At 35.2% G+C, this 26,137-nt stretch overlaps 11 protein-coding genes and 8 pseudogenes across 19 annotated transcripts, besides 6 other annotated features; 13 read left to right on the top strand and 6 right to left on the bottom strand.

Moving 5' to 3' along the window:
- Positions 1 to 9,218: part of a mobile genetic element that runs on past the window's edge.
- Positions 2 to 475, bottom strand: TVAGG3_1059070 (uncharacterized protein; the record flags this gene model as incomplete). The annotated part of the gene is made up of 1 exon (XM_051255959.1): positions 2 to 475. The coding sequence occupies one exon, from the start codon at positions 473 to 475 to the stop codon at positions 2 to 4; it is 474 nt and encodes a 157-aa protein (XP_051081533.1).
- Positions 1,646 to 2,501, top strand: TVAGG3_1059060 (annotated as a pseudogene). The gene has a single exon. A coding segment is annotated over exon 1 (856 nt).
- On the top strand, positions 3,028 to 3,262 carry TVAGG3_1059050 (annotated as a pseudogene). The gene has a single exon. A coding segment is annotated over exon 1 (235 nt).
- TVAGG3_1059040 lies at positions 4,463 to 5,317 on the bottom strand (annotated as a pseudogene). Its single transcript has one exon. A coding segment is annotated over exon 1 (855 nt).
- TVAGG3_1059030 lies at positions 5,345 to 5,626 on the bottom strand (annotated as a pseudogene). Its single transcript has one exon. A coding segment is annotated over exon 1 (282 nt).
- Positions 5,672 to 6,094, top strand: TVAGG3_1059020 (annotated as a pseudogene). Its single transcript has one exon. A coding segment is annotated over exon 1 (423 nt).
- On the top strand, positions 8,216 to 8,458 carry TVAGG3_1059010 (uncharacterized protein; the record flags this gene model as incomplete). Its single annotated transcript, XM_051255958.1, has 1 exon — positions 8,216 to 8,458. One exon carries the CDS (start codon positions 8,216 to 8,218, stop codon positions 8,456 to 8,458), a length of 243 nt encoding a protein of 80 aa, XP_051081532.1.
- Positions 9,084 to 9,218: a terminal%2Cinverted (terminal inverted repeat of Maverick transposon ID:TVAGG3_1059000).
- Positions 9,219 to 10,265: 1,047 nt separating this feature from the next.
- Positions 10,266 to 10,933: a mobile genetic element.
- A 216-nt stretch (positions 10,934 to 11,149) lies between these two features.
- Positions 11,150 to 11,587, top strand: TVAGG3_1058980 (protein of unknown function, DUF4107 family; the record flags this gene model as incomplete). The annotated part of the gene is made up of 1 exon (XM_001295761.1): positions 11,150 to 11,587. The coding sequence occupies one exon, from the start codon at positions 11,150 to 11,152 to the stop codon at positions 11,585 to 11,587; it is 438 nt and encodes a 145-aa protein (XP_001295762.1).
- A 156-nt stretch (positions 11,588 to 11,743) lies between these two features.
- On the top strand, positions 11,744 to 12,064 carry TVAGG3_1058970 (uncharacterized protein; the record flags this gene model as incomplete). The annotated part of the gene is made up of 1 exon (XM_001295760.1): positions 11,744 to 12,064. One exon carries the CDS (start codon positions 11,744 to 11,746, stop codon positions 12,062 to 12,064), a length of 321 nt encoding a protein of 106 aa, XP_001295761.1.
- A 97-nt stretch (positions 12,065 to 12,161) lies between these two features.
- TVAGG3_1058960 (MULE transposase domain-containing protein) lies at positions 12,162 to 12,368 on the bottom strand (the record flags this gene model as incomplete). Its single annotated transcript, XM_051255957.1, has 1 exon — positions 12,162 to 12,368. One exon carries the CDS (start codon positions 12,366 to 12,368, stop codon positions 12,162 to 12,164), a length of 207 nt encoding a protein of 68 aa, XP_051081531.1.
- Positions 12,369 to 12,688: 320 nt separating this feature from the next.
- Positions 12,689 to 13,285, bottom strand: TVAGG3_1058950 (uncharacterized protein; the record flags this gene model as incomplete). Its single annotated transcript, XM_001295759.2, has 1 exon — positions 12,689 to 13,285. One exon carries the CDS (start codon positions 13,283 to 13,285, stop codon positions 12,689 to 12,691), a length of 597 nt encoding a protein of 198 aa, XP_001295760.2.
- Positions 13,286 to 13,302: 17 nt separating this feature from the next.
- TVAGG3_1058940 (uncharacterized protein) lies at positions 13,303 to 13,809 on the top strand (the record flags this gene model as incomplete). The annotated part of the gene is made up of 1 exon (XM_001295758.1): positions 13,303 to 13,809. The coding sequence occupies one exon, from the start codon at positions 13,303 to 13,305 to the stop codon at positions 13,807 to 13,809; it is 507 nt and encodes a 168-aa protein (XP_001295759.1).
- A 1,773-nt stretch (positions 13,810 to 15,582) lies between these two features.
- Positions 15,583 to 16,233: a mobile genetic element.
- A 32-nt stretch (positions 16,234 to 16,265) lies between these two features.
- Positions 16,266 to 16,303: a mobile genetic element.
- A 686-nt stretch (positions 16,304 to 16,989) lies between these two features.
- Positions 16,990 to 26,137: part of a mobile genetic element that runs on past the window's edge.
- TVAGG3_1058910 (serine threonine-protein phosphatase family) lies at positions 18,647 to 18,889 on the top strand (the record flags this gene model as incomplete). The annotated part of the gene is made up of 1 exon (XM_051255956.1): positions 18,647 to 18,889. The coding sequence occupies one exon, from the start codon at positions 18,647 to 18,649 to the stop codon at positions 18,887 to 18,889; it is 243 nt and encodes an 80-aa protein (XP_051081530.1).
- On the top strand, positions 19,811 to 21,015 carry TVAGG3_1058900 (annotated as a pseudogene). Its single transcript has one exon. A coding segment is annotated over exon 1 (1,205 nt).
- On the bottom strand, positions 21,052 to 21,204 carry TVAGG3_1058890 (uncharacterized protein; the record flags this gene model as incomplete). The annotated part of the gene is made up of 1 exon (XM_051255955.1): positions 21,052 to 21,204. The coding sequence occupies one exon, from the start codon at positions 21,202 to 21,204 to the stop codon at positions 21,052 to 21,054; it is 153 nt and encodes a 50-aa protein (XP_051081529.1).
- TVAGG3_1058880 (phage tail repeat-like family) lies at positions 22,621 to 23,202 on the top strand (the record flags this gene model as incomplete). The annotated part of the gene is made up of 1 exon (XM_051255954.1): positions 22,621 to 23,202. One exon carries the CDS (start codon positions 22,621 to 22,623, stop codon positions 23,200 to 23,202), a length of 582 nt encoding a protein of 193 aa, XP_051081528.1.
- On the top strand, positions 23,249 to 23,833 carry TVAGG3_1058870 (His-Me finger endonucleases family; the record flags this gene model as incomplete). The annotated part of the gene is made up of 1 exon (XM_051255953.1): positions 23,249 to 23,833. The coding sequence occupies one exon, from the start codon at positions 23,249 to 23,251 to the stop codon at positions 23,831 to 23,833; it is 585 nt and encodes a 194-aa protein (XP_051081527.1).
- TVAGG3_1058860 lies at positions 24,135 to 24,720 on the top strand (annotated as a pseudogene). The gene has a single exon. A coding segment is annotated over exon 1 (586 nt).
- On the top strand, positions 25,463 to 25,953 carry TVAGG3_1058850 (annotated as a pseudogene). The gene has a single exon. A coding segment is annotated over exon 1 (491 nt).

Below are 26,137 nucleotides of genomic sequence, written 5' to 3'. Positions count from 1 at the left end.
CTTAAATAGCTTCAGGGTCTATTTCTTCAACCATTTCACTTCCTTCGTCAATGTCAATAGAAGCTTCTTCAACCTTTGGTAAGAATTTCTGTATAACATCTTTGTTCGTTATTGTCTTCAGAGATGAAGGATAATATTTCACATTTGTTTCACCCTTCTTATATTCTTTCTGTTCGGAAAGATTTAAAGCAATACTGAAGAAGTCAATATTAGAGTTCTTTATAACAGTATAATGAGTATCTTTGACATTCACGAAGAAACTCTTTTGTTTCAAAACTACTGCTAACTCTTGTGAAGTATAACGTTTGCGGTCAATGACGATAGCTAATGGTCTGACATACTGACCAAACTTAGATTCTTTCACAAACTTCTTGTTAAAGATAACATTAACATTTGAAGCATTATTGAACTCATTCTTGATGGCAGTAGCGAGAGCATTGTATGAAAAGAACTTGCAATCTTGCATGTGTTTCATTAAAATAAAAATATTAAATTATTTTAAAATAACTTAAAAAATCTAAGCTAATTTTTTTTCTAAGAAATTTTTTTATTTCCTACTAAAGATGTATCGGAAGTTGTCTAAGTTAGAACACTCGGAAATAAAACAACTTCTTACAGAAGCTAACATAGATTTGCAAAACATTACGCGACAAACAAAAAAGCACTCGCTGACATCCTCAATGACTATAATGGTGCAATAAGTTATGATAGAATTCATGAGTTCATAAAGCCGCAACGCGGCGAGGACGAAGTCCATGCAAGAGCATTTCCTTTAAATGACGTTGCTATTGACTTATATCATAGACGTTCAGTACCAGGGACTACATGAAGTAAGAAGAAAATGTTTGACATAACAAATGCAAACGTTGGTGAAACAAGAAGAAGAGACGACACTGAAACAACAGAGAAGAGAGATGTTTAAGAGCGCTATAGAACAAGTTCGCAAAGCTAACGATGTCCTTCGTTCCATTGACGACAAACCAAAAGAAGGTGAGAGATGGTTAAAGAAAGATGAAGAGAATAGGAAGAGGAATGTTAAGACAGGCAATAGACTCATTGACTTTAACATCGAAGCTTTAGATGAACCAAACAGAGACTACTTACACAAACATTTCGGTAAGGTTTTCATGAGACTCTTAGAGAAGATTAAAATAAACTCCCAACAAAGATGGATGGTATGTTATAAACTTGGTGGAAAGTATGAATGTTCTACGTTAAACCTCAATAATATTGGAACATTACTACATCAGCTCTTGAAGGAGAACTTTATATCAGAGATAGAAGCAAATGCTGCAGGTATTGTTGAAATGCACTATGACTTCTTCTTGACAAACATAAAGAATCTTACCGAAATAAAGATGTATGATTTAACAGAATATGAAGGCTTAACGATGTAAAGAAAGGCAAACCAAAAAAGAGACCATATAGAGATGAAAGCACACTGACAAATGACCAGAAAGCCATTTTGGAAGCTCTTAAGCAAACAGGAAACCCAGCACTTATAGAAAGCTTTTGGAAAGATAATGGTGAAAAGAAGTTTTATAAGAAGAGAAGCGGTCAGTTCTGGAAGTATCTTTGCACATTACCTATAAATCTTGAACGCTACCAAATCTTCAATGAACTGAACAAAAGAACTGCAGCACTTATGACAGAAGATAACTGCTTCGTTTATGCTTGCATTCAGGCTGGAGTAAATGAAGAAACTATTGACCACATGCGTGAAGTCATTCGTGTTAGAGACTTTCCTCAAAGTAAAGTACAAGAAATTTCTGACGCAACAGGTATAGCATTTAATGTTACCATTGGTTATTTCGACAACTCCAAAGATAACAGAATAATTCACTACATACCAAAAGAATGTGAAACTGCTCGAACTATTGACTTACTTCTTGTTGAAGACCACTACATGCTAAATGAAAGATTACCAATGACAACATACTTCATCAGAAATTACAGAGAAATCTTGAAGGAGTGTGGTGGAATGAACATTGAGAAACAGATGAAGATTTATACAAAGAGAGAAAACAAATATGTTGTTCGTAATGATAGAACTACACCTCTATGGGATGTTATGAAAACATTGTGGGAGTGTAAATATTTCGAACCTATTTCTTATGGAGAACTTTTCACATATACGACTGACTTATATAAACAGAACCTTGCACCATTTAAAGATTTGACATATGCTCCAAAGTATTGTGTACAACTGAAGAAGAAAGCCGAGTCAAAAGAAGTAAATAAAGCTAAATGTAAGTTCATTCCTGAGCACGTTTTCTTTGCTGACTTTGAGTGTAGCACAGACGGCTTTCATAAAGCCTTTAACATCTGTTATGACAGTGAAGATGGTTCAGTGAGTGAAAGCATTTGGGGTCAGAACGGTGCAACAGAATTTTTGGAACGACTTCCTGACAAGAGTTTAATATATTTCCATAACCTCAGTTATGATATAAACTTCATCTTAAGACACATGACAGAAGTGAAAGGAACTCCCATCATTAAAGGTTCACGAACAATGCAAATAACTGGCTTATATAAAGGAAGGGCAATTATTATAAAAGATCTTACAGTGTTATAAATAAGAAGCTTAAACTATTTCCTGCTATGTTTAACTTACAAACAGGACCGAAAGAAGTATTTCCTTACAACTACTACAGCAGTACTTTGTTAGCAAATGACAACAGAACTGGTGTCATTTCTGAAGCATGTAAGTTTATCCGGGATGCAGATACGTTCATGAAAAACATAGATTCCATCAAAGGTTGCAGAATAGATGAGAACCACTTCGACTTAGAAAAGTATAGCACATTTTATTGCAAACAAGATGTAAGAATTTTAAGAGAAGGTTTTGTTAAGTTCCGCAATGACATATTGAAAGAATTTGATTTAAACGTTTATGACTACGTTAGTATTTGTTCAATTGCTAACAAATTATTTGAGAACAGAGTGTACTTCCCGAATGGAAATTTATATGACCTCTCAAATAAACCAAGAGAATTTATTTCACGCTGTATTCAAGGTGGAAGATGTATGCTGTCAGATAACATGAAACAAAAGAGCGAAAAGAAACTCATTGCTGATTTCGACGCTGTTTCATTATATCCATCCGCTATAGCAAGACTTTATACTTTAGAAGGTATTCCAAAGGTTATGAAGAAAGAAATGTTAAGCACAGAGTATCTCATGAGACATTTATTCGATGACGACCAAAAGGAACCCATTGGTGAAAAGTTTATGTCTGGCTTCTTTGTTCTCATTAAGATAACAGAGATTGGAATACATAGACACTTTCCTTTAATAGTTTGTGACCCTGAACTAAATCCAGAACTTAACGTTCCCAGAAGTTCAAACACTTGCTGTTTAATGTATGTTGACCATATAACATTACAAGACCTCATAAAATATCAAGGTGTCAAATGTGAAGTGTTGCAAGGATACTATTACGATGGAAACAGAGATATTAGAATAAGAGATGAAGTAAAGAAGTTGTTTGAGTTAAGGTTAAAGTATAAGAAAGAAGAAAACCCATTACAAGAAATTATAAAACTCATTCTGAACAGCATTTATGGCAAAACCATTTTATCTCCTATTGAGTCAAAAATAACCATAGTAGATGACAAAGATGCTATAAGATATGCCATCAGAAACTACAACCATATAGTGAAGTTCGAAGGTTTGGATGGTTCAGATAAAACTATTTTCAAGCTAACGAAAAGCATTTGCAGACACTTTAACTTCTGTCCACTTGGTGTTAACATTCTGTCTATGTCGAAGAGAATAATGTGTGAAGTATTCTGTACTGCTGAAGATATGGGACTTCAAATCTTCTACCAGGACTGTGATAGCATGCATATTTTCAATGAAGACATACCAAAGCTTGCAGCAGAGTTTAAGAAGAGATACGGTAGAGAACTTATTGGTAAAACATTAGGTCAGTTCCATTCTGACTTCGCAGAAATAACACCTGGAAAACAAAGTTTAGCATACAAGTCAATATTTTGTGGAAAGAAAACTTACATAGACTTACTCACTAACGATTTAAATGAAGTTGCATTCCATGCACGTTGCAAAGGTGTCAAACAAGACGTCCTTGCTTTAACAGCTAATGAAATGTTTCCTGAAGCTATACAATGCTATTACAATGAAGATAAGAACATTCATATACCTGTTGGAACATATGACAAAGACTCTGAGTTCAGTTTAATGAAACTTTACAAAGCACTTTATGACGGTCAAGAGATTGGATTTGACTTATGTAAGTCATGTTAACCTTGCTTTGAAGAGAAGTTTAACTTCTCAATAACGACTAAAACAAGCTTTATTCGTAAGTTGAAGTTCTGAGGTCATTTATTTTTGTCAGCAATGAGGTCATGAATGAGGTCATGAATGAGGTCATTTATTTTTGTCAGCAATGAGGTCATGAATGAGGTCATTCGTGATAAAAATAAAACTAGCTCAGATTTTATAATACTGCGATGGTAGAGTTTAAGAGTTGTGCTTCAATGTAGAGACAGTCCTTATGGTCTGGAGGTAAGAACACTGGGCAGTTATGGTCATGAGTGGAGAACATGTCTATCCAAAACTCACGATTGAAGCCAGTTAATTTATAGTATTTAGGGTTAGGAAGTGGTGAAGTTCTTGTATGACCAATGAACTCATTTTCAACTCCCTTACTTAAGTTTGAATATAATATAGCTTGCTTTCTATCCCAAATGCCAGGTGTTACAATCTTTGAAAATTCATTTTTCCTCGGAAGCATTGCATCATAATTGAAAACATTCTTGAAATCATCACTTGGTTCAGAGATTTGAAATCTTATACGTAATGGATTTTCTTTCTCTTTAGCGACTTCATTAAATGGTGAGAATACAACAAACTGACAGTCATGAGTTCCATCTTCATTTTCATTAAATTCATAATGAAAGTCTATAAGTTGTGGCTGACTACCTTCTTCTTTCAGTTGTGCAAGAAACTCACGTAAAGGCTGTAAAGTTTGTACTTCAATGTTAAACTTTTTCTCGAACATTTCATTAAATGAAATCATACATTGTTGCAATGTTGTATCGTCTTTAAAGTATTTGTATATGTGAATGTTTTGGGCGCTTAAAGACTGTTCGTCATTTTCTATCTCGACTTGAAGTATAAAGTCAACCTTTCTGAAAGCACGTGTTATATACATAGATGTTATGCCAATGTACTTCTCTTCATTTATGTTCACAATCCAGTCTGTTGGAAACTTAAACGTTACTCTGTTCCCCTTTATTTTGACGTCAGGGTTTTCACTACTGAACGCAACAGATAAAGGTATTTGTCTATACATTTAATTCGGATAAAAATAAACCATTTACTCTTTCTTTGCTTCAGCTTCTTTAGCTTTTGATTCAGCTTCTTCTCTAGCTTTTGCTTCAGCTTCTTCTCTAGCTTTTTTTGCCAGTAGTCTTGGGTTCTTTTGTCTTCCAGCAGCTAATGCAGCAAGTTGTTTTTCACTAAGTTTTCTCTTTGGTCTCTCTGGCTTTTGTTCTTGTTTTTGTTCCTTCAGTTCGGATAAAATTTGCTCACGAATTTCTTTCTTCAATGCTTCAACATCTATGACCCCTTGGGTCTTGTCCGTAGGGCTTGTCTGAGTCATTTGACTGCGGATAAAAATCTAACTTAAAACTTTAACCGATGTAAAATGAGCTTGTCAAAATCAGAACGAGAGTCTATTATATTAAATGACGCAAGAGGAATACAACATCCTTTCTATTACGTAAGTCAGAGTAAAGATGGTAAAATATACGTAAGAAAAAGAAAGGTTCCATTAGCGAATGCAGAAAGCGACAACATTAAGGTGTATGGCAAGGGTGAAGCCCATATAAAACCTTCTGTTCAAACTGAGCCACCAATAGAACCAGAAGAAAAGAAGCCAGATGTACTTTCAATAACAAACCAAGAGCTTATTGCAAAGTTCGTGAATTTCATTGAAAAGCAAACTGAGTCAAAGAATCCTGACCCGCCAGTGAAAGAAGTTGAGACAAAAGAGAATGTACAGTTCATTGAAAATGTCAAGAAACAACTTCCACCACGAATGCCAAGAAGAAGAGTGAGAATAATGAAGTAAATAGATATTTTTATCTGAAGTAAATACATGCAGAACGAACAGCTAAACGAATTTACTCCAGCAGAGCATATTCATCAGATTCGCTCATATTTTGATATCATAGACAATGCAGTTCAAATTGGTGACACTAATAGAAAATATTCTGACGCAAAGATTCCATCACAACCTGGAACTGCTAAAGATAACACATGGGTAACATTCAATCTCTCACCTCCTGGTGAAAATATGTTGGACCTTTACAATACATTCATTACGTATAAAATGGAAGGTCAATTTATTGTAGATAAAGAAATTGGTTCAGGTTCCAATAAAACAAACCCACCAGGATTTTGGATTGGTTTCGATGACGCTTTCTATGCAGTTGCTGGATATCAAATCCTTGCAAATGGTCGTATCGTATATTCTCAAGACAACGCAAGAGAAGAAGCATATATAACTTCAAACTCACAAACTACCGAACAAATAAAGAAAGTATATGTTTTCTCAAAGACTCGACATGAAGATGTATGGAGTCATTCGGGAACATGCAGAACAGGACAAATTGTTAGTGGTCCAATTACAGCAGGAAAGTCATTTGATTTTAAGCTTCGTTTAAGAATTCCTGTTAGAAGATTCCTTCCATTAGAAGCTATTCGATTTATTCCAGTTTTTGCAGGAAACATTCAGCTTAAAGTAAAGTTCAGTAGCGACGCCTTACAATGCACATCTATATCTGTAAATGATATCATTGCTTTCAATCCAACTCTTAAAGTTGCATTTGCTCCAGATTCAAATCCACCGACAAATAAATTTGTTCCATGGAATGAACCATTCACTATGATAACGAAGGCAGTAGAAGCTAGTGGAACAGTTACTATTACAACTGGAACCCAGCAACTATTTCGAACAAAGATGGATTTTAATGAATGTTTCATTCATCCAAAGTCATTCTCTTTAGACCCTAACATTTATACAGAACTTGTAGAACATTATACAAACGAGGCTTTATGTTTTCCTGTTAAAGTTATGGATTGGATTCCTATGGACGGTTCATTCTCAAAGAATACAGATAATTCAAGTGCAACATTTACAGCAGCTTATACGCCTATTAATGTTAAAAGTATTTGGGCACTATTTAGAAAGAAAGACAACTATTATGTTAATTTTGAGAACCCTAAGTTTAAATATCTTCAGCTTTCCATGGGAGCTTATGGAAATATGCCTGCAGAACCTGAAAAATCATATGGACCTGTATTTTATGAAATGGTTGCGAACGCTTGCAATACAAACAATGATATGATAGGATTTAATGAAGATGTTATGAGGTCATTGGTGGATGATGGTAGTGTGGAACATAAATGGGATAGCTATGACAACACACATTTCTTATGTGGTTTTCCAACAGAAGTGGACTTTTGCTTCCAGCAAGGTCAAACATCTACTGCTCCAATAACATACAAATTGTCTGTTAAAGGACCTATTGAACTAGCAACTGAAAACGTACCAAAGCCACTTATTGGTTTTATGAGGGATTGTTGCTTTGCCATTCAGGTGCGCACTAATGGCATCCCCATAATAAGATTAGATGACTATAACTTAGCTACGGACGACAGTGAGGAATAAAGATGAACGTTTATTTTTAAAGCTTATAAATGAGTTCTTCATCAAGCTCTCGTGAACCTTCACCATCTATGAAACAAACTTTACCAAAACGATTATGGAGCACCTATTGAATATTTCTTACGAGCTGCACAATGGCAAAGAGCAGTCTCACCAAGGTTAGGTGTTCCACCAGCTCCTGTCAAAAATAGCATTTGGTCAAGTCCTTATATAAAATATGGTCTCCCACTAGGTTTGCTAGCTACAGCAGGAGCAGTTATGATGTTGAAAAGAAATAAAGCAAATGTTGTAAATAATACTGAAGTAGCTGAAGTTAAACAAACTCCAACACCTTCGCCAAAACCTTCAATGACTCCTGAACCTATGGAAGTACAAACTCCTGTTCAAAAGTCAACTCCTAAACCGACTCCAACATTTAAACCAGAACCTACTCCTCAAATAAATCGTAAAACTCCTGCGTTTCCTTACTGAAAAAATAACGTTATTTTTATTTTATTTGAACATTTTATTTAGAGTAAAATGACGACTAAAGTCACTGAAGCAATGAAACAAAAGTTTTTGGTAGAATACATTAAATCAGGAACTATTCCAGAAGGTTTTTACATTCATACTATGAAGGATGGTAGAGTTCAGTTTAGAAAGATAAAGCAACCATTAGATAGAGAAGGTATATTAAGGAAGATTAAACTTCATGAGGACAACATTGCTGAACTTAAGAAGAAGTTAGAAGAGTTGGAGAAAGCAGACGACAGTGAGGAATAAAATATTTCATTAGTTTTATTTTTACTGAAAATTTTTATTTGGATGTAAATGACAGAACAAAAGCAACTCATTCGAATTCCACAGTATAACAAACATACATTTAAACATTTATTCTTCCTTCCTGAGCATAACATGTTCTTTCAAATACATCCGAGACCAGTTGACTTTTCATTGACTGTGTATAAAGATAGAAATAGTTATATCATTAAACCATACGATGACGAAGGTAAGTTATGTAAATTGTACGTTAAGAAGTTAGAGAAAGTTTATGGCTTCAAGTATGACTACAATAGGGTTAACACTGATGATGAAGATATTGAGGAAAATTTATGAGAACATTAGTGAAGTCGTTAGTGAGAACGATAGTGAGAACGTTTATTTTTTACATTAGTGAGTTCGTTAGTGAAGTGGTTGGCGGCTTTGTAAATATTTAAGGTTAAGTTAGTGTTGTCGTTTGTGTGAACGTTAGTGTGTACGTTAGTGAGAACGTTAGTGAGAACGTTTATTTTTTCATGCACGTGCATTGTGTCGCGGGGAGTTGCCATGGGCAATGACCTGCGCACAATATATAACGTACAGAGAGGTGAGATGAGGTGGTTTATGTGATAAATACTTTACGTGGCAGAAATAGTTTAAGGTTATTAGAAATATTGCATCTGCGATGTAAAATATACGTTAGTGGTTTTGTAAAGTGTCAGATTGACATATAATGGGTAAGGAGGCGCGCAGTGCCACCGTACTGAAGATATGTGTACTAACTAGGATATAGAGGCAACGAAGTAATGGTCTAGAATTAGTACCTCGTAGTCTCTAAATCCGAAAATAAATTTGGGATAGATTTAATAAAGATAAAAAGATAGCCATTTTGGCTCAAAATTGGAGGGTGAGAGTATTTTTCCATCAAATGGTATCTCTCACGCTCCAACTTTCTCTCTGACGCCGAGAAATTTTGGTGAAATGCCGTCGCATTTCACCAAAAATTTCTCGGGTTCATATAGAGAACTATAGTCTGCGAGGTACTGATTCTATCTATGTACCTCGCAGACTATAGTTCTCAGCCAAAATGGCTAAAAATTGGGTGCAATGTCAACAATTGCACCCAATTTTTAGCCATTTTGGCTAGGAATTGGAGGGTGTGAGTACTATTGTATGAAATAGTATCTCACACCCTCCAATTCTTCCTATGGCGCCGAAAAATTTTTGGTGAAATGCGACGACATTTCACCAAAATTTTTCGGCGCCATATAGAGAACTATAATCTGCGAGGTACTAATTCTATCTATGTACCTCGCAGACCGTAGTTCTCAGCTAGGGTTGCACCTGGTGGCACGATTTTTTTTTAAAAAAAGCATCAAAAAGTGACTTTTTGCCCCATATGTGGCGAGGTATTTGTGTCAATAATTTTTGATTTTTTATAAGTGGAAATGAATATTAATTAGATTAATGCTGTGAAATCTAATCAAATTTAATTTTTTTGATAAATTTTTCCGAATAAAAACTATATTTTTGATGTTGATTATTGAATATCTCGTTTATCTAGGCCTGTTCATACGGTAACCGATGGTAAATCCGCATGGAATCCGCTGCAATGGTAAACTTTTTAGAAATTTCGGAATAAAAAATGTACGGAATTATTTTCGTTTTTTCGTTTTTGAAATTTTTTTGGAATTTTTTTTCAAGGAATTATCACTGCAAATATCTTTCGTTTTGAGAGTTGTAGGATGTAGAATCAAAATCATAGGAAAATAGCTAAATTTAAATTTTTTACCGCAAGCTTTCCATAGATTGAGACACTTTTACCTCATTTTTACCACAGGTTGAGGGGTTTAGCCGCAAATTGGGTACTTTATCCATAAATTGAATGGTGGTATGACCGCATTTTTTACCGCAACTCACTTTGCATAGAAAATATCATTAACATTATACACCAATGCGATATTTGCATCTTTGAAGTAAATACACTATTTGAATTGCGGTAAACGATATACCTAAAGAATTTTTAAAATAAAGTTTAAAAATGATTACTTATATAATACAGTAAAATTTATAAATTTTGGTTTTTTTCAAAAATATAAAATTCATATGTTAATTTTTTAATTCGCTCGGCGAATGCCGAGCTTACGTACTCACTTATTCCTTCTTGTTATTACTTCAACCCAGGAACCTCAACTTTCATATATGACAAGAAGCTCTGGAATTCTCATTTGACTCGTCGGGAATCCAGAACTTCTTGATCATCGAATCATATACTAAAGCTACAGCATTCTACAGTCATACTAAAGCAAGTATTATCATTGGGGGTGTTTTACTATGATCTCCCTCATCAATTGATGAGATATCCCATTGTGAAGCAGCTCCAATCAAACTAAAAGCCTACATACAAATGAGTGAAAACAAACTCATTAGAGATGTGTTGCTTTGATTTCTCTCATCAGAAGATGAGAGATCCCAGAGAAAAACGGCTCTAATCGAACTTTCTACATAGCTTCGCATAGTATTAATGCAAAGTAATACATCTGTATCGTCATCAAGCAAAGTTGTTTCGAGTCCTTCCATTATTTCGAAGAAATCGGAACAACTTTGCTATTTGATAGTGTAAATCCATATACATGAAAGCGTACATGCATAAAGACAGGTTTTCTCAGCAATGACTACCTGTCCAGCATTGGAGCTTATGACGCAGTAAATAAAATGAGTGGAGGAAGGGTTTCGAAGACATTAGATGCAAATAAAGGAAAGATTGGAGGCTGGGTTACAAAGAAGTTAAGATTAAATAAAATAGGGCTCATAAATAAAGCATCCAATTTGGTTGCGACTGAGTCAGAAAATGCTTTAGGAAAGGACGATGAGTTTGCAAAACACGCAAAAGACTTTAATGACCAGATGAAAGGTGAAACAATGCATTTAAATAGAGTCGATGGAACTAAAGAAAATGTTTCTTCTCCACCAGTAGTTCTTCCGTATGGTCCCTATGGAATGTATGGAAACCCTTACGAAAGACCATTTGACCCATTGACTGGTGGAAGTAATTGGTATCATTACGGCCGAAGAAGAAAGACAGTCAAGTTGGAGACAGACGTGAAGAAAGCAACTAAAAAGAAACCAAGGAAAAGAGTTATAAAGCAATGAATTCAACAGGGTAGAAATGAGGTTAGAAATCGGGTTAGATCTAACCATCTACCCTAAATTTATTTTTGTGCTATGTTTTCATACGCGTGAAGGTAGTGATATCATTAATTTTTAAGTTTATTTTTTATAAATTATTTTTATTTTATTTTTATATAAATGACGAAAACTATTGAGATAACAAACTACAACGGTCATGAGTTCAAGAATTTGTTCTTCGTTCCTCGTGAAAATACATTCTATCAGATACGAGGGAGAAAGGGTAAAGTTAGTTTGAGCGTTTACGACTACAAGCATAATGGAAAGTTTATACAAGCATATGATACAAACGGTAAGCGTGTTTCATTAGCTTTGTCAAAACTTACATACATTTATTTTGACAGTGACTTTGACCTATATGAAGAAGAAAGTGAGTCAGAAGATTATGAGCTGTTATGTGAAGCACAGCAATGGGAGGAGTTGCAATACTTTTGTAAGTGAGAACGTTTATTTTTTACATTAGTGAGGTGAAGTGGTTGGCGGCTTTGTAAATATTTAAGGTTAAGTTAGTGTTGTCGTTTGTGTTGTAAAATATACGTTAACGGTTTTGTAAAGTGTCAAATTCACATATAATGGGTAAGGTGGAACGCAGTGCCTCCGTACCCTTGATATGTATACTAACTAGTTTGACCTTAACTGACGTTTGAACTCCCATCATGTTTTCATCAAGGTCATTCTCTATGTCATCAATGATATCTTCCCATGGAGTCTTGTTTTCATCATTGATCTTAACGTGAGCACTCATTAAAAAAATGTCATGTAAAGGTGAGCTACAAAAATAGCTAAAACTAAGCGTTTATTCACTCTGTTAACATTCTTATTAGTCTTTGCAACAAGAGTTCTAGCAGGAGTCCTTATAGGAGTTCTGTTAGGTCGCCATTTACAACAATCAGGATAATGAACACCATGGATCTTGGTTGTGTAAATATATCCTGGGAGTCCTGCATCCTCGCATGATTTGCTATAATCATACTCAAGACCTATACATTCATAGTACTCACAGATGAAGAAAAATAAAAACATTTGAAGTGATAAAATGTCATGTAAAGTATAAATGTCAGATTTTTACTCTTGAGCTTCTCTCTGGATTTGAAGGTCTGTTGCACTAAGGGAACCATCTGTATTAACATAGAGGTTATAACTTGAGTCTGATAGTAATTGTCTGTAGACCCGAAATGTTTCAACAAGATCTTTGTAAGGTATCTTGCAGTTAATATCAACCCAAGGGTGCTTGTGAAGGAATGCAATGAGTGTTTCTCGCTTTGAGTCACAGATCTCATTGTGATCAGTAAGATCTGTGTCATATGCAAGATAAACACTTGCTTCAACTTCAAGCTTCATTATTTGTCTTTTGGATAGTCTCGGCAGTGATATCTTCCTATTGGTACCGAAGACATTCAGCAAGTACTCACTAAGAGCAGGATGACTCTCAATGAGACAGATCGGGGGAAGATCTTCCATGAACTTTTGAGACCATGAACTTCTCGGGACATGAACCACGAGTTCATGAACTTTTTTGGACATGAACTTTTTGAGACAATTTGTCCCGTAAAGTTCATGAACTTTTTGGGACATGAACTTTTTGAGACAATTTGTCCGGTTTGAGACCATGAATTTCTCGGGACAATTTGTACCGTTAAGTTCATGAACTTTTGAGACCATGAACTTCCAAGGACAAAATGTCCCAAGACGTTCCAACACCAGCTCCAGCATCCCCAGCACCAGATATGATGGTAATGATGATGCAGATGATGCAACAGCAAACCCAGCTCATGCAGCAAATGCAGGAAAAGAAAACTTTCAACAAACCTGCAAAGAACTCACAAGATCTTGAAGCTGGACTCAATGCTCTCAGGAATGACTACAAGAGAGAGCAGATGACGTTTAGGAAGAAGGGTGATGAAGATTATGATAATGATCCGATCGAGGAAGACGAGATCAAGTCCACTGCATCCACAAAGACCCTCCAGGATGAAAGAGATGATGAGGGATTCCTTACCAAGTCTCAAAGACTCTTTGTCCTTGAGTTCTTCACGATCTCTGCCTTGAGATTTATGAGGAATTGGAAAGGTCGTGTTCCAATGGGCTCCAACAAGCGCGAAATACTCATGAGTGCAGTACCACTCATTAAGACAAAAGTCCAGCTCATGGACTTTATCCTTTCCGCTTATCCCGACGAGATCTAAGACCGGGTCCTTCCCATTTTTTGCAAAAAAAAGCGAGAATCCCAAATTTTGCATACCAAATTTGGTAAATCGATGAATAATGAATATTTTCAGGATTTGATATTATATATAATCAGACCATATTATATGTATGCTTTTAAAAATATTAAATTATAGATTGCACATACATTGAGATACTTATTATTTGAATCACATTAGAGTTATGAAAAAATTATATGACTATTATAGACTTGTCCTGTACCTCATGTTTTGACTATTTAAAATGGTAGATATAATAGGTATAAAAAGAATCACAATGTAATAAAAAGGAAATTTGTGTTCTAAGTGTTATTTGACGTGTGTATGGTTCTATTGTAAGTGGGTAATATGTTTTTATTGTGTTTTATGCAATTGTACAAATCAAAGGTAAAAAATAATGAGATGCAAAAATGTTTTATACGGGAAGGGGGTCCTTTCTCAAGGTCAGGGCCCCCTTCTAGTCTTTCTGGTGCCGGAAGGAGCGCTTCTGACCGGTTTGGGCGCTCCTTCCGGCATCATCTTTGCATTTAGCAAAGTTCGCGGCAAGTGCATTCTGGCACCACAGGTGCACTTGCCGCGAACTACAATTGCGAGTGTCTGCTGCTCCGCCTCGGATTCGCAGCAGACACTCGCAATGCGAACCAAAGTTCGCCAGAAAGACCGGGAAGGGGGTCCTTTCTCAAGGTCAGGGCCCCCTTCTAGTCTTTCTGGTGCTGTACTATTAATATTCCTGCAGAGTCTCCAGGAAGTGTTTCCTCAATATTAACATTTTCCAGAGACTCGGCAATGTATTTTCCGAGAGAGATTCTGGACTCTGATGAGGCCAGAGCCTGTATTTGTAATTCTTTCAAGGCCGAGTTCTTGCGAGACCGTCCTTATGAAGGACGATCATCGCAAAACTCGGCCCTGAGGATTGATTTTGCAGGCCCTGGCCTCATTAGGAGCCACTGCTTCGTATTTTATTGTTCCCAGGGCCGGATTCCTCTCCTGCCGCCCGGGATAAGGGCGGCATTTTGGGAAACCGGCCCTGGAGACTTTAATTGAAGCTCTGGCCTTTGCTCAGGCCAGAGCCTGTAGTTTGAGGTCTTTCAGAGCCGAGTCTGCGGGAGATCGTCTACAACATTGACAATCTCCCGCGGACTCGGCTCTGAGGATGAAATTTGCAGGCTCTGGCCATTGCTAAGGCCAGAGCTTCGTATTTTATAGCTCCCGGGGCTGGGTTCCTCTCCGGCCGCCCCGAATCAGGGCGGTCTTTGAGGAAACCAGCCCCGAGGATTGTTTATGAAGCTCTGGTCCTTGCTGAGGCCAGAGCTTGTGAATTTCATTCAGAGCCAAGTTCCTCTCGGATCGATCCTAATGAGGGCGACTGTCGAGGAACTTGACTCTGAGGATTTTCGGCTTCTCAGGCCCGGTTGAAAGCCTGAGTGTGAGACTGTCGCCGTTTATGAAAGGATTAGCCTAATTTAATAAGCTAACCTCATTAAAAAATTAAAATAAAAATTGAATTGAAAAAAATCGTATTTTATTCAAAAAAATTATTTATTTGGAACAACAAATGTATCTGGTGAATTGAATACAATATGATTCAAATAGAATTGAATGAAAAACCACCAAATTAATTTTGAAATTCTAAAAATGAATTGAAAAATTAAGATTTTAATAATAAATACTTAAAATCATGAATTATTTTAACGATTAAAGTTATTCTAATTTATTTAGAATATTAATTTTAATTTAATTAACAGATTTTGAACTGAGTGCGGGACAAATTCGCCAAGTGTCACTTTTCAATAACCTTAAATTACGCTTTTCTCATTTTTGAAAAAATAACCTTAAATTATATTTGAAGAAATTATGTCTATGATATATGTTTTATGCTAGAATCTTGGAGTTTTCATGCACTACACAAGAGCTCCAAGGTTCCAAGAGTGAATGCTCAATAGCAATTATAGAGATGTACCTTTTCAAAATGACTTTTACTGATTAAATTTAATCAATAGAAGACATTTTGAAAAGGTACCTCTACAATTAGATATACAAGAGATTCAAAGCTTCATTTCAGATAGATTTGAAACTTTGAAACTCTTGGTAGATTTTGAGTGAATGCTGACAATCATCTTTGAGAAGGTTTTCTTTAAGAAAACCTTCTCAAAGAGGTTTCTCAGGAGCCCTGAGGCTCCCTTTCGTAATGATTGGGAGCCTTGGGGCTCCTGAGACGAAGAATGGCTTCGCCGAATCTTTGATCAGCAGAGGCCAAATGAAAAGGCCTCTGCTGATGGATTCTCAGGAGCCCTGAGGCTCCCTTTCGTAATGATTTGGAGCCTTGGGGCTCCTGCAGCAGAGTATCGCTCCGCTCCATTAATTTTTTTTAAAAAAAGTGCCGTGTGGCAAATTTGTCTTGTTCCCTTTTGAACTGAGTAGGTGACAAAAGTGCATACTGTTGTAAACAGAAATTCATCAAAAGTGACACTTCAGAAAAGCTAAAATATTGAATTTTTGGAACTTTTGATAGAGCACGTTTTTAAATATTAATTAAAGTAAATGTATATTTTGTAAAGATTCTTTTTAATAAAAAAATAAAATTTTGAAGAAGAACACAAAATCTTCTGAAAAATAATATCACATAAACTCATATTATTTTCTAATATATAACTATTTTATATAAAAATCAAATTCAATGATCTTAAAAGCGAAGGATAAACCTCAAAATTTACGAATATAATGAGTGGGAATATAATGCTTATCTATCATAAAACCATATGAAATATCAATTTTTGCTTTACGCCTAATTTTGACGACAATTAGCAAAAAATGTTAAATGTTAACACTCAGTCCATTTGAATATGAAAAATAAAATTGACTTTGATTAAATGTTTTTATTTATCATGCAATTCTTCTTGCGACCAAAGATTTGAATAAAATTTCAAAAAATAAGATAGCTTAAAAAATAATATACGGTAGTGTTTACTAATAGATGAATAGTATATAAATTCTATTAAAATGGATTTGATCCAAAAAAATATAAAACCAAAAATAATTGTTATAATTTAAATGAAGAAGTAATTTAAAACGATTTTATTTATGATCAAATTTTATATATTTTTTTGGATCAAATCCATTTTAATAGAATTTATATACTATTCATCTATTAGTAAACACTACAAAAAAAAAAAAAAAAAAAAAAAAAAAAAAGGTAGTGGGGCTTCCAGGCACTTCGTGCCTTCTAGCCCCGAAGATGTTTAGTATAAATGAAGTTCTTATATACGGGTCTTCCAGGAGCTTTTCACAAATTATATATGTTTTCATGTTTTGTCAAGACTTCTTCGTAAAATCAGACAAAAATAATGTTTAGGGTAGAAGGTTAGATATAACCTCTTTTCTAACCTCTTTTCTACCCTCTTGAATTTTCAAGACTTCTTCGTACATGTTTTGTCACTTTTCTGTCACTTTTCAGGAAAAAACATTTTTATTATTATATATAAAATGAATTTTACAAAACCACCGTTACCCTTCTTTGGAAATAAGAGTAGATGTAAAGATATTCTATTGAGAGAACTTAAGAAACTACCGAATGGTCTAACATTTGTAGACTTGTTCGGTGGAAGTTTCTATAATCTCATTTGTGCCATACAATATTTCCTGACTCAAAGATTATATGCAATGACTTCGACAACTATATGAACCGTCTCAAACATATACCAGACACTAACAAAATATTGAAGAGTTAAAAGAAAAGATACCTATAGGCAAGATGGAACGTATACCATTAGATAAGAAAAATATTGTGAGAGAGGTTTTGAAAAAAGCAGAATATATAGACTGGGATAGTATATCTGCTAGACTATTATATAGTGGTTCTATAAGAGTTCATGACATTGAAACACTTATGTCAAACGTTTTATATCTTAACTATACAAATGTTTTCAAAGAGGACATAGAAAAATATATTGAGGGTATAGAGTTTGTGAGATGTCATTGGACAGAGTTGTATGAAAAATATAAAGACAAGGAAAATGTTTTCTTTATAGTAGACCCGCCGTTCTATAACACATGGGATTTTCAATACCAAGTAGACTGGACTTTGAGAGACTCTTTAGAAACTTTAGACGTTTTACATAACCATCCATGCTTTTACTTTACATCCGATAAAAGTGGTTTGGAAACCGTTATGAGATGGTTAGAGGACATACATGACTATGAGTTTAGATATGACAAGATAGAATATGAGAGAGGTCCTATAAACCGGAGAAAGTGTCATAAAAAGAAATTTTATTGGTAAGTAAATGTGGTTTGAAATAGGACTACTTGTTTTAGGTTTTTTCCATTGTGTCATTTATTTATTTGACGTGGCAGAAAGGTACAGAGAATATGAAGATGAACCAATGCCTGCAAATGTCCAGTATATGTACTCGTAAGAGATATTTTTATCTAATATTAAATGGACGCACAGAACTTAGCAAATGCACAGCAACCTGGACAACCAAACCCAGAGAATATTCCAAATGAAGTTAGAATACAAACTGCAATGGCAAACTATGGTCAAGTGCCAACAGATGTACAAATGCAAACTGCCATGTCAAATGACGCTGCGTTAGGCTTACCACCATGGTATGCAAATATGAGATGGAAAGAGTTTTATACAAACCCTGAAGTGGGATATAAACAACTCTATGCAGATGACGCGAACACAGGAGTTGACCCAGAATATGTTTTCTACCAGAGGAGAAACAGAATGTATGAGCTCCAGTTAAAGAATGCAATGGAACTCAACAGGAAACGTAAGAGACTAGGTGGACATTAGATTTTTACATATAGTAAAATGGGTTTCTTCAGTAGTATTGGAAACTTCTTTCGAAATGTTGGAAGAGGTATATGGAATGGAATAAAAACCGTAGGAAGAGGAATTTGGAACGGAGTCAAAAATATTGGTAAAAGAGTAGGTCAGTTTGTTGGTATTATACCTAAAGACCCTGAACCAGAAGAACAAGCTCCTGTTATACAACAGCCTGAACCTGCACCACAGTCTAGTTGGCAACCAAATCCAACACCTCAACCGTATTAAAAAATTATATTTTTACCGTTCGATAGTAGTTGTATATGAAACTAAGTTCTAAGTAAAACGCGTGGTATAATGGAATTATTCTCTTTCTTCCATCTGTAGTAAACCATACTTGAAAGTCTGAAATACTTCCACTCGGTGGTTCATATAGCTTTGTAGGTTTTTCGTAAAGTCATTTGCCAAGCATAAAAAAGAGTTTTGTGCACCAGAAAATGAAGCATGAACTATAATAGCATCTGAGTCGAAAACATCTTTAAATAAATATGGTTCATTCTTGCATATCGACTGTAAATATTTGCTAAAGGAAGTTCGACTTTCTGATTTAACATTCTTTGCAAATAATACCATGACATTGCAGTGAATTCTGTATATATTTGTTCGTCTTTCTTTGGATTGTCTTCGTAGATTTGAAATGACACTTGTGAATTTTGTTTGTCATATCAATTCTCACATAAAGTGTGCTCTCGGTATTTGCATATTCATCAGCATATTTTGCATAACATGAATTTATTTTATCTTCTATATTTTTTAACGCAGTCTGTAGAGAAGATGAAAGGTCAACTTGTATTAGCTCAATTTCTTCCCACATTTTTCGTTTCCCTTCAGATATATAATCTATATGAAACCTTACAATAAATGGAAAACTTTTATCTTCTACAGACACAAACTTCATTCTACGAAAGCCAATGCTTTTGTGACAGATGGGTCTCTTAGCCATCTTAATGGGTAGTCAAAACGATAGCCTTCATGCTTTACGGTCTCTGTCTCAAACTTTTGACCGACATTCGTAAAAAGTTCATCTAATGGTTTAGTTGTAGCAACTCTTGAATTTTCTTTTTCTATTGAAAGCATATTTTATCTAGAATAAAAATGTCGAAAGAAACAGCGTCTATGAGAGAAATACAACACAACCGACAACTCATTATGCAAGCTCTAAATAAGAACACAACAAACTTTTCAAACTATTCTAAGATATCTGAGTCATTGAAAGAAGGAAACTTAAAACTGACGATAAACCCAATGACAGATGAGTTTCTGTTTCAAGACAGTAAGAACCATACTGTCTGTGTAAATCCAACAAAAGGAACTTTAAACGAGAAACCTATATCTGAACTTCTTTTGAAAGCAGATATTGACAACAAAGCTGACAAAGAGTATGTTGACGATGAGTTAGCACGTGTGGCTAGTGCGTTAGTGAAGAAGGCAGATAAGGAATATGTGAATGAAAAAGATGAAAAAATTATAGAAAGGGTTGAATGGTACCATGAACGGACAACAAAGATTTTAAAAGGTAAAGCCGATACAGGGTGGGTTTCAGGATGTTTAGACCTTAAAGCGGATAAGAACCATACACATACCATTGCAAATATTACAAACTTACAAGAAACCTTAAACAGGAAAAGTGACGTTGGACATACACATACCATTGCAAATATTACAAACTTACAAGAAACCTTAAACAGGAAAAGTGACGTTGGACATACACATAGCTTCTTCGCAACTGTTGGTATAGAAAATATTGAAGGAACGGTTGAAGAAACTGGTGGGGATGCAATATATTGGAAACCTCCTAACTTTCCACAAGGTTTAACATCGGAAGAAGACATAACAACGATGAGATACATTAGATGTAGAAATGTCTATGTCATGGAGGATGAAAACAAAGTTAAATTCACTGCTCAAGATTTATATGATAAAAAAGCTGACAAAACAGAGCTTCAAACATTAAAGACAGAAATACTTCAAACCATTTACCCAGTTGGTTCTATTTACACGTCAATGAACTCTACCAGACCAGAAGTAGTACTTGGTTTTGGAACTTGGACTCAAATACTCGAAAGTTTTTTGTATTGTGCACACACTCCAAAGAAAACAGGTGGAAGTAAAACGATATCTGTCGACAACTTGCCACCACATAGTCATTCTGGTACAACAAACTTTTCTGGCGACCATAGCCACTCATTAAGAGACCACCCATTATACAACTCAGAGTATGAAGCTGGCTATGACGTTTTATCTCCAGATTATAACCATTCAGCAAAAAAGACTTTTCGACAAACTGAACCAGGAGGAAACCACCAACATACTTTTACAACAACATCTACAGGACTAGGTAAAAAATACATGCCACCTTACATGACAGTTTGTGCATGGTATAGAATTGCTTAGTCGTCATTTTCAACTTCTTTAGCATATTCGTCAGGAGTTGTCTTATATTTGTTTGGAACTGTCTTTGAAAGTATACCACCTTGAACCTTAACAAGTTTGAAACGAGGTCTGACAATAGTAGTTTTATCTTCTGCTTGCAGTCTGTACATTTTGCCATGTTTGCCTAAAACTTCATAATATTCTCTTGTATACTTTCTTCTATTTTTACGAACACGAATGTGAGTACCTGTCGAGTTCCCATTGTTGTCATAGTCAATAGTATTTTCATATGGGTCGCGTTTAGGTATTTCTATTTTTACTTTGTCACCTTTCTTAAGTTTGAAGCCTGGCATTCTTTCTTGTTTGTCTCTTTTGACTAAACTATTAAATATATAGTCTTTCTCTAAGTCGGGGTTGTTTTTCATTTCTTCGGGGGAGTGGTTTCCCAAACCTTTTTGTTTACGGTTATTGTAAATATTTAAAACTTGTCTCATCTTTGCCATGGAGAAGTGTCTATACTTGTCGTCATATGACATTTCATCTACCTCACCACCTTGTGGTTGGTTTAAGTCTCTTAAGATTTTTATACAACTGTCAATGACACCAAGAGCAGAATGGTTTTGGTCGACAATGAAATATTGGTTTACATTTTTTGAACGCAGATAGTTTTTTACATCATCTGATTTGAAAGAACTTTCACAGTCAGATGTCAGTTTTGTTGGATGGTATTTGTCAACGAATATTGTCAAAGCAGTTTTCACATCTAAAATATTTTTGGATTGTAATGGTATGGCTTCACAGTATCTTGTGTTTTGACCAACAAATATTAGCCAGTATGGTGGTCCATCTTCTCTATACCTCGGAATGTTTTCCAAGATATCCATAAACCAAGCATTTGGTGTTGAACTAAAGATTTTATCATGAGTGCTTTCTTTGTTGCCTTAGAAACATAGGGTCCTTGTTTGGATTCGTCATTTTTTACCCTATAAGAAATGGGTTTATTTGGCGCATTAGCAGGAGTTGCATCCAGATTTTTGCCCGCAGTGGGAACACTAGCCAGAGGTGCATTTGGAATTGGAAGGAAGATTTTGAGTACATTAGGTATACTGAAAGAGAAAGCACAACCTATTATACAAACTGTACAGAAAGGTTGGGAGGTAGCACGAGATGCAACAAATCTTATTCCAAATCCTGAAACAAGAGGAAAAGTTCAAGGATGGATGGACAATGTAGGAAGAGAAGCAGGAAACTATTATAACAAAGCAAATGACTACTATAACCAAGCAGGACACTATATGGACCAAGGTGAAAGATTCTTTAACAGAGGATATAACCATGCACAACAATGGGTAAACAATAACCAACCTCAACCGCCTCAAACGTGGGGAATGTAAAGTTTTTTACTGAGATGAAATGAACAATACAGCATTGAGACAAATGGGTTCAAGATGGATTTGTCGGCTTCCAGCAGTTACACAACGTGTTTGTCAAGTTCTTCCTATACCTCAGGAAGTTTTAGACCGACTTAAAAAAACAACAACAACCAGTTGAAAACAAACCAAACTAAAATTTTTTACTGAGATGAAATGACCGAAGAAGTTGAAACGGTAGATTTGACACCACAAACAAAAAGTTCAGAACCATTGTCAAAACCTGTCAAAGAACTTACAGATGAAGAGAAAAATTCAATAATAGAAAGTGCCAGGTCTGGAAATACAAACCCTAACTATAAAGTCACTTTTCATAGAAATGGAACGGCTAGTATCTCAAAAAAGAAACAGACTCTCACAAATAAAATATTGAAGTCTGAAGGAGCTTTCGAGACAACAGATGGGAAGGTATTCTTCACTGACCAACAGTTCATTATAGAACATCTCATTGACTTAGAGTCGAAATATTCTAAACTTTACAACAAACACAAAAAGTTGAAAGGAAAACAAAAACAAATGGCATATGATATTTACGAAGATGTTGACGACACAACCATACCTGCAAGTGAGGTAAAGTCAGAGGAACCGAAAAGTGACGAAAAACAGATAGAAGAAGGTGAGCCAAAAACTGAAGATAAACCAAAACCAAAGGTTAGTTTCAATACTAAAAGTCAACCTTCATTAGCTGGTATGGGTTGGCGTCAAAGACTTTTGGTAGCTGGTGGTTACGTAAAGTAAAGAAAAACATATATTTTTTAAAATATATTTTTTTATTTTATTTGAAATGTACGCTGATTTTGTTGGAAAAGACTGTTGGAAAACTTGTTTGTTAGATGAGAAATATGAAATTCACTGTTCTGAGCCTTTTGAAGTCAGAAACAAAAAGACAAAAAGAGTTTTAAGCGAATGGGAGCAAAATGACGGATATGCTAGGATGAGGATTGGTGGAAAACACTATTTAAAACATGTTGTCATTGCAACTCATTTTATACCGAATCCTAACAATCTACCTTTTGTAGACCATATAAACCGTATAAGAAACGACAATAGACTTGAAAATTTACGTTGGGTCACTTGTTCTGAAAACAATAAGAACAAAAGCAATTTTCGAGATATAGTATTCGAATTTGTCGACGAACTAGAAGATGAAGCAATTGAAATTACAGACTATGGCAAGCATACGTTTGAGTTTTACTACTATAGCGAAGAACAAGACTCTTTCTACTTTTATACCGGCGTAAGCTATAGAAAATTACAAGTATATTTTACTAAGGAAGGCTGTGCTTATGTAAACGCTAGAGATACAGATGGAAAATACATTAGACTATATCTTAACAAATTCAAGAAGCTATATGGCATACTATTTTAAAACAGTATATTTTTACATATATTAAATGTTTCAGGTTGAAAAACAAAGAACAAAAGTAGCAGATACAAAACCGTTAGACTATATCTTTACAAACGCCGGTAGGACTATATCAGATGAAGAAATTTCATCCGGTGCTTACAAGTTTGACTATCCAATTCGTTGGCTTCAAAGTCCTTCAGAAGCAAAGGCAATAGGATTTAGAAGAGTTTTGTTTTCAAAAAGAACTAACGCATTTATGTTCGCAGTATATTTTCATGGGCAATATGAAGGTTCTGATGGTCTAATAGACAAATTTGACGAAATGAGAATCTTTACAGTTCGTTCAGACGAAAGTCTTGAGAAAACTCTAAATGACTTTCAAACTCAAATGAACAAATATTATTGGGAATTTCAAGAAAAATACGACTCTTTACTAAATGGAACATACTATCTGAAACTAGAATACAACAAGATGAACTCCACAGTTTCATTTCAAAGGATTGAAATTAACCCTCCAAGAAGTACACAGTTTTTTATTTTGGCAAGTAGACAAACGTTCTTGGGCACAATTTCTTCGGTTACTAAACCAGAACGAACCATTACCACCTGACGGTCCGTTCTGGTTTATACGCCCACCAACAGATTTGACAGTTTATAGAAACGTGTTTGACCCTCAAAATGTCATGTGTCATGCAAGTTTTAGTTCAAGCAACAATAGTTTTCTTTGTATCGGTAAGGACTTTTATGACCTTACCTCTAAATTCTACGAACCACCTAGTAACAGTTTCTCTGACTTTCAAGTTTGGTTCACAACAAACGGTGTGCAGCATATAATACCATTGTACTATGACTTTTATCTCGAATTGTCTTTCATATACAACTACGGAAAAGTGCTGAAAAAGTACTGAATGTGAAGATATTAGAAAATAACATTTTTTCTAACATCGTAGAAAACTCATGAAAACAATTTATTTTTGTGAATATGTAAGCGGCTCATAGCTCAGTGGTATGGGCTACCTCGTTAAAGGCGTCGAAGACCTCGGTTCAAATCCCGATTCGCGCAAGTTTTTTCCTTTTATGCAGTGAAATTTCATGTACATAGGTTACTTTGGTGTTAGACCCTAGTGAAGAAAAATAGAACGATATAAGTTTACATTTGTAAGGTTACTTTGGTGTTAGACCCTAGTGAAGAAAATAGAACGATAGGAGTTTACATTTGTAAAGTTGGACGATAAAAATCTCTGCTACTAGCAGTACTGCTACTGTCAGTAAAAGTACTGCTACTGTCAGAAAAAGTACTGCTACTGTCAGTAAAAGTACTGCTACTGTCAGTAAAAGTACTGCTACTGACAGTAAAAGTACTGCTAGTTGCAGTAAAAGTACTGCTAGGAGCAGAAAAAAGGAAAATTTGAGAGGGTTTTCGACGATAAAGTACTGCTACTGTCAGTAAAAGTACTGCTACTGTCAGTAAAAGTACTGCTACTGTCAGTAAAAGTACTGCTACTGTCAGTAAAAGTACTGCTACTGTCAGTAGCAGTACTGCTAGTAGCAGAGATTTTTATCGTTGTGGTCCGACGGTTAAGCCACAAACGAATGTCCGACGGTTAAGCCACCCAAAAAAATATTTTTTATTTTTATTGTAAGAACAGTATGACAGTCGAAGCAAAAACGTTCACGAACAAATCTAATGGCGAAACATTCACAAAAGGCACTTACAACGGTATTGAAGTCTTACGTAGAGACAAGGATGGTTATATAAATGCAACAAATATGTGTCAGCAGTTTAGGAAAGACTTTAGAAGGTTGTTGGAAAATAAGTCCTGGGAAGAGTATTATAAGGCATTTTGTGAAGAATATACCAACCCGCGGAAAACAGCGGGTTGCTTTTTATACAAAATTCATGCAGGAATTCCTGATGAAATCAAACAGGTTAGAGGAATGTATGTAGACCCAAGACTCGTAAACTATATTGCAATGTGGGCTTCTCCAAAATATTGCATAGCAGTTGGAAAAATTATGGACTCCATAGACAAGAAAGTTCATGAGAAATTAGATGAAGAAGAACTTGAAGATACAGTAGAAAATGCAAAACCTTTGTTTGAAGAAGAAGTTAGAAAAATGCATGAAAAACAAATAGAACATGAACGTGAGATATGTTCTGGTTATAGAGACTCGCCATACGAACTAGACCAATGGGAACAAGAAGATTTAAAGAGAGAATTTAGAGAATATGAACTCGCTAAAATTTCATTAGAAGCTGCAGAAGAGAGGTTAAAAGTTTGGGGTCGTTTTGTACAAAAATATTGTGAGTAAATGAACCATTTA

The sequence above is a fragment of the Trichomonas vaginalis genome, chromosome I, assembly GCF_026262505.1.
Source record: "Trichomonas vaginalis G3 chromosome I, whole genome shotgun sequence".
In the NCBI taxonomy this organism is placed as follows: domain Eukaryota; phylum Parabasalia; order Trichomonadida; family Trichomonadidae; genus Trichomonas; species Trichomonas vaginalis.
This window is presented reverse-complemented; position numbering and strand designations above follow the sequence as displayed.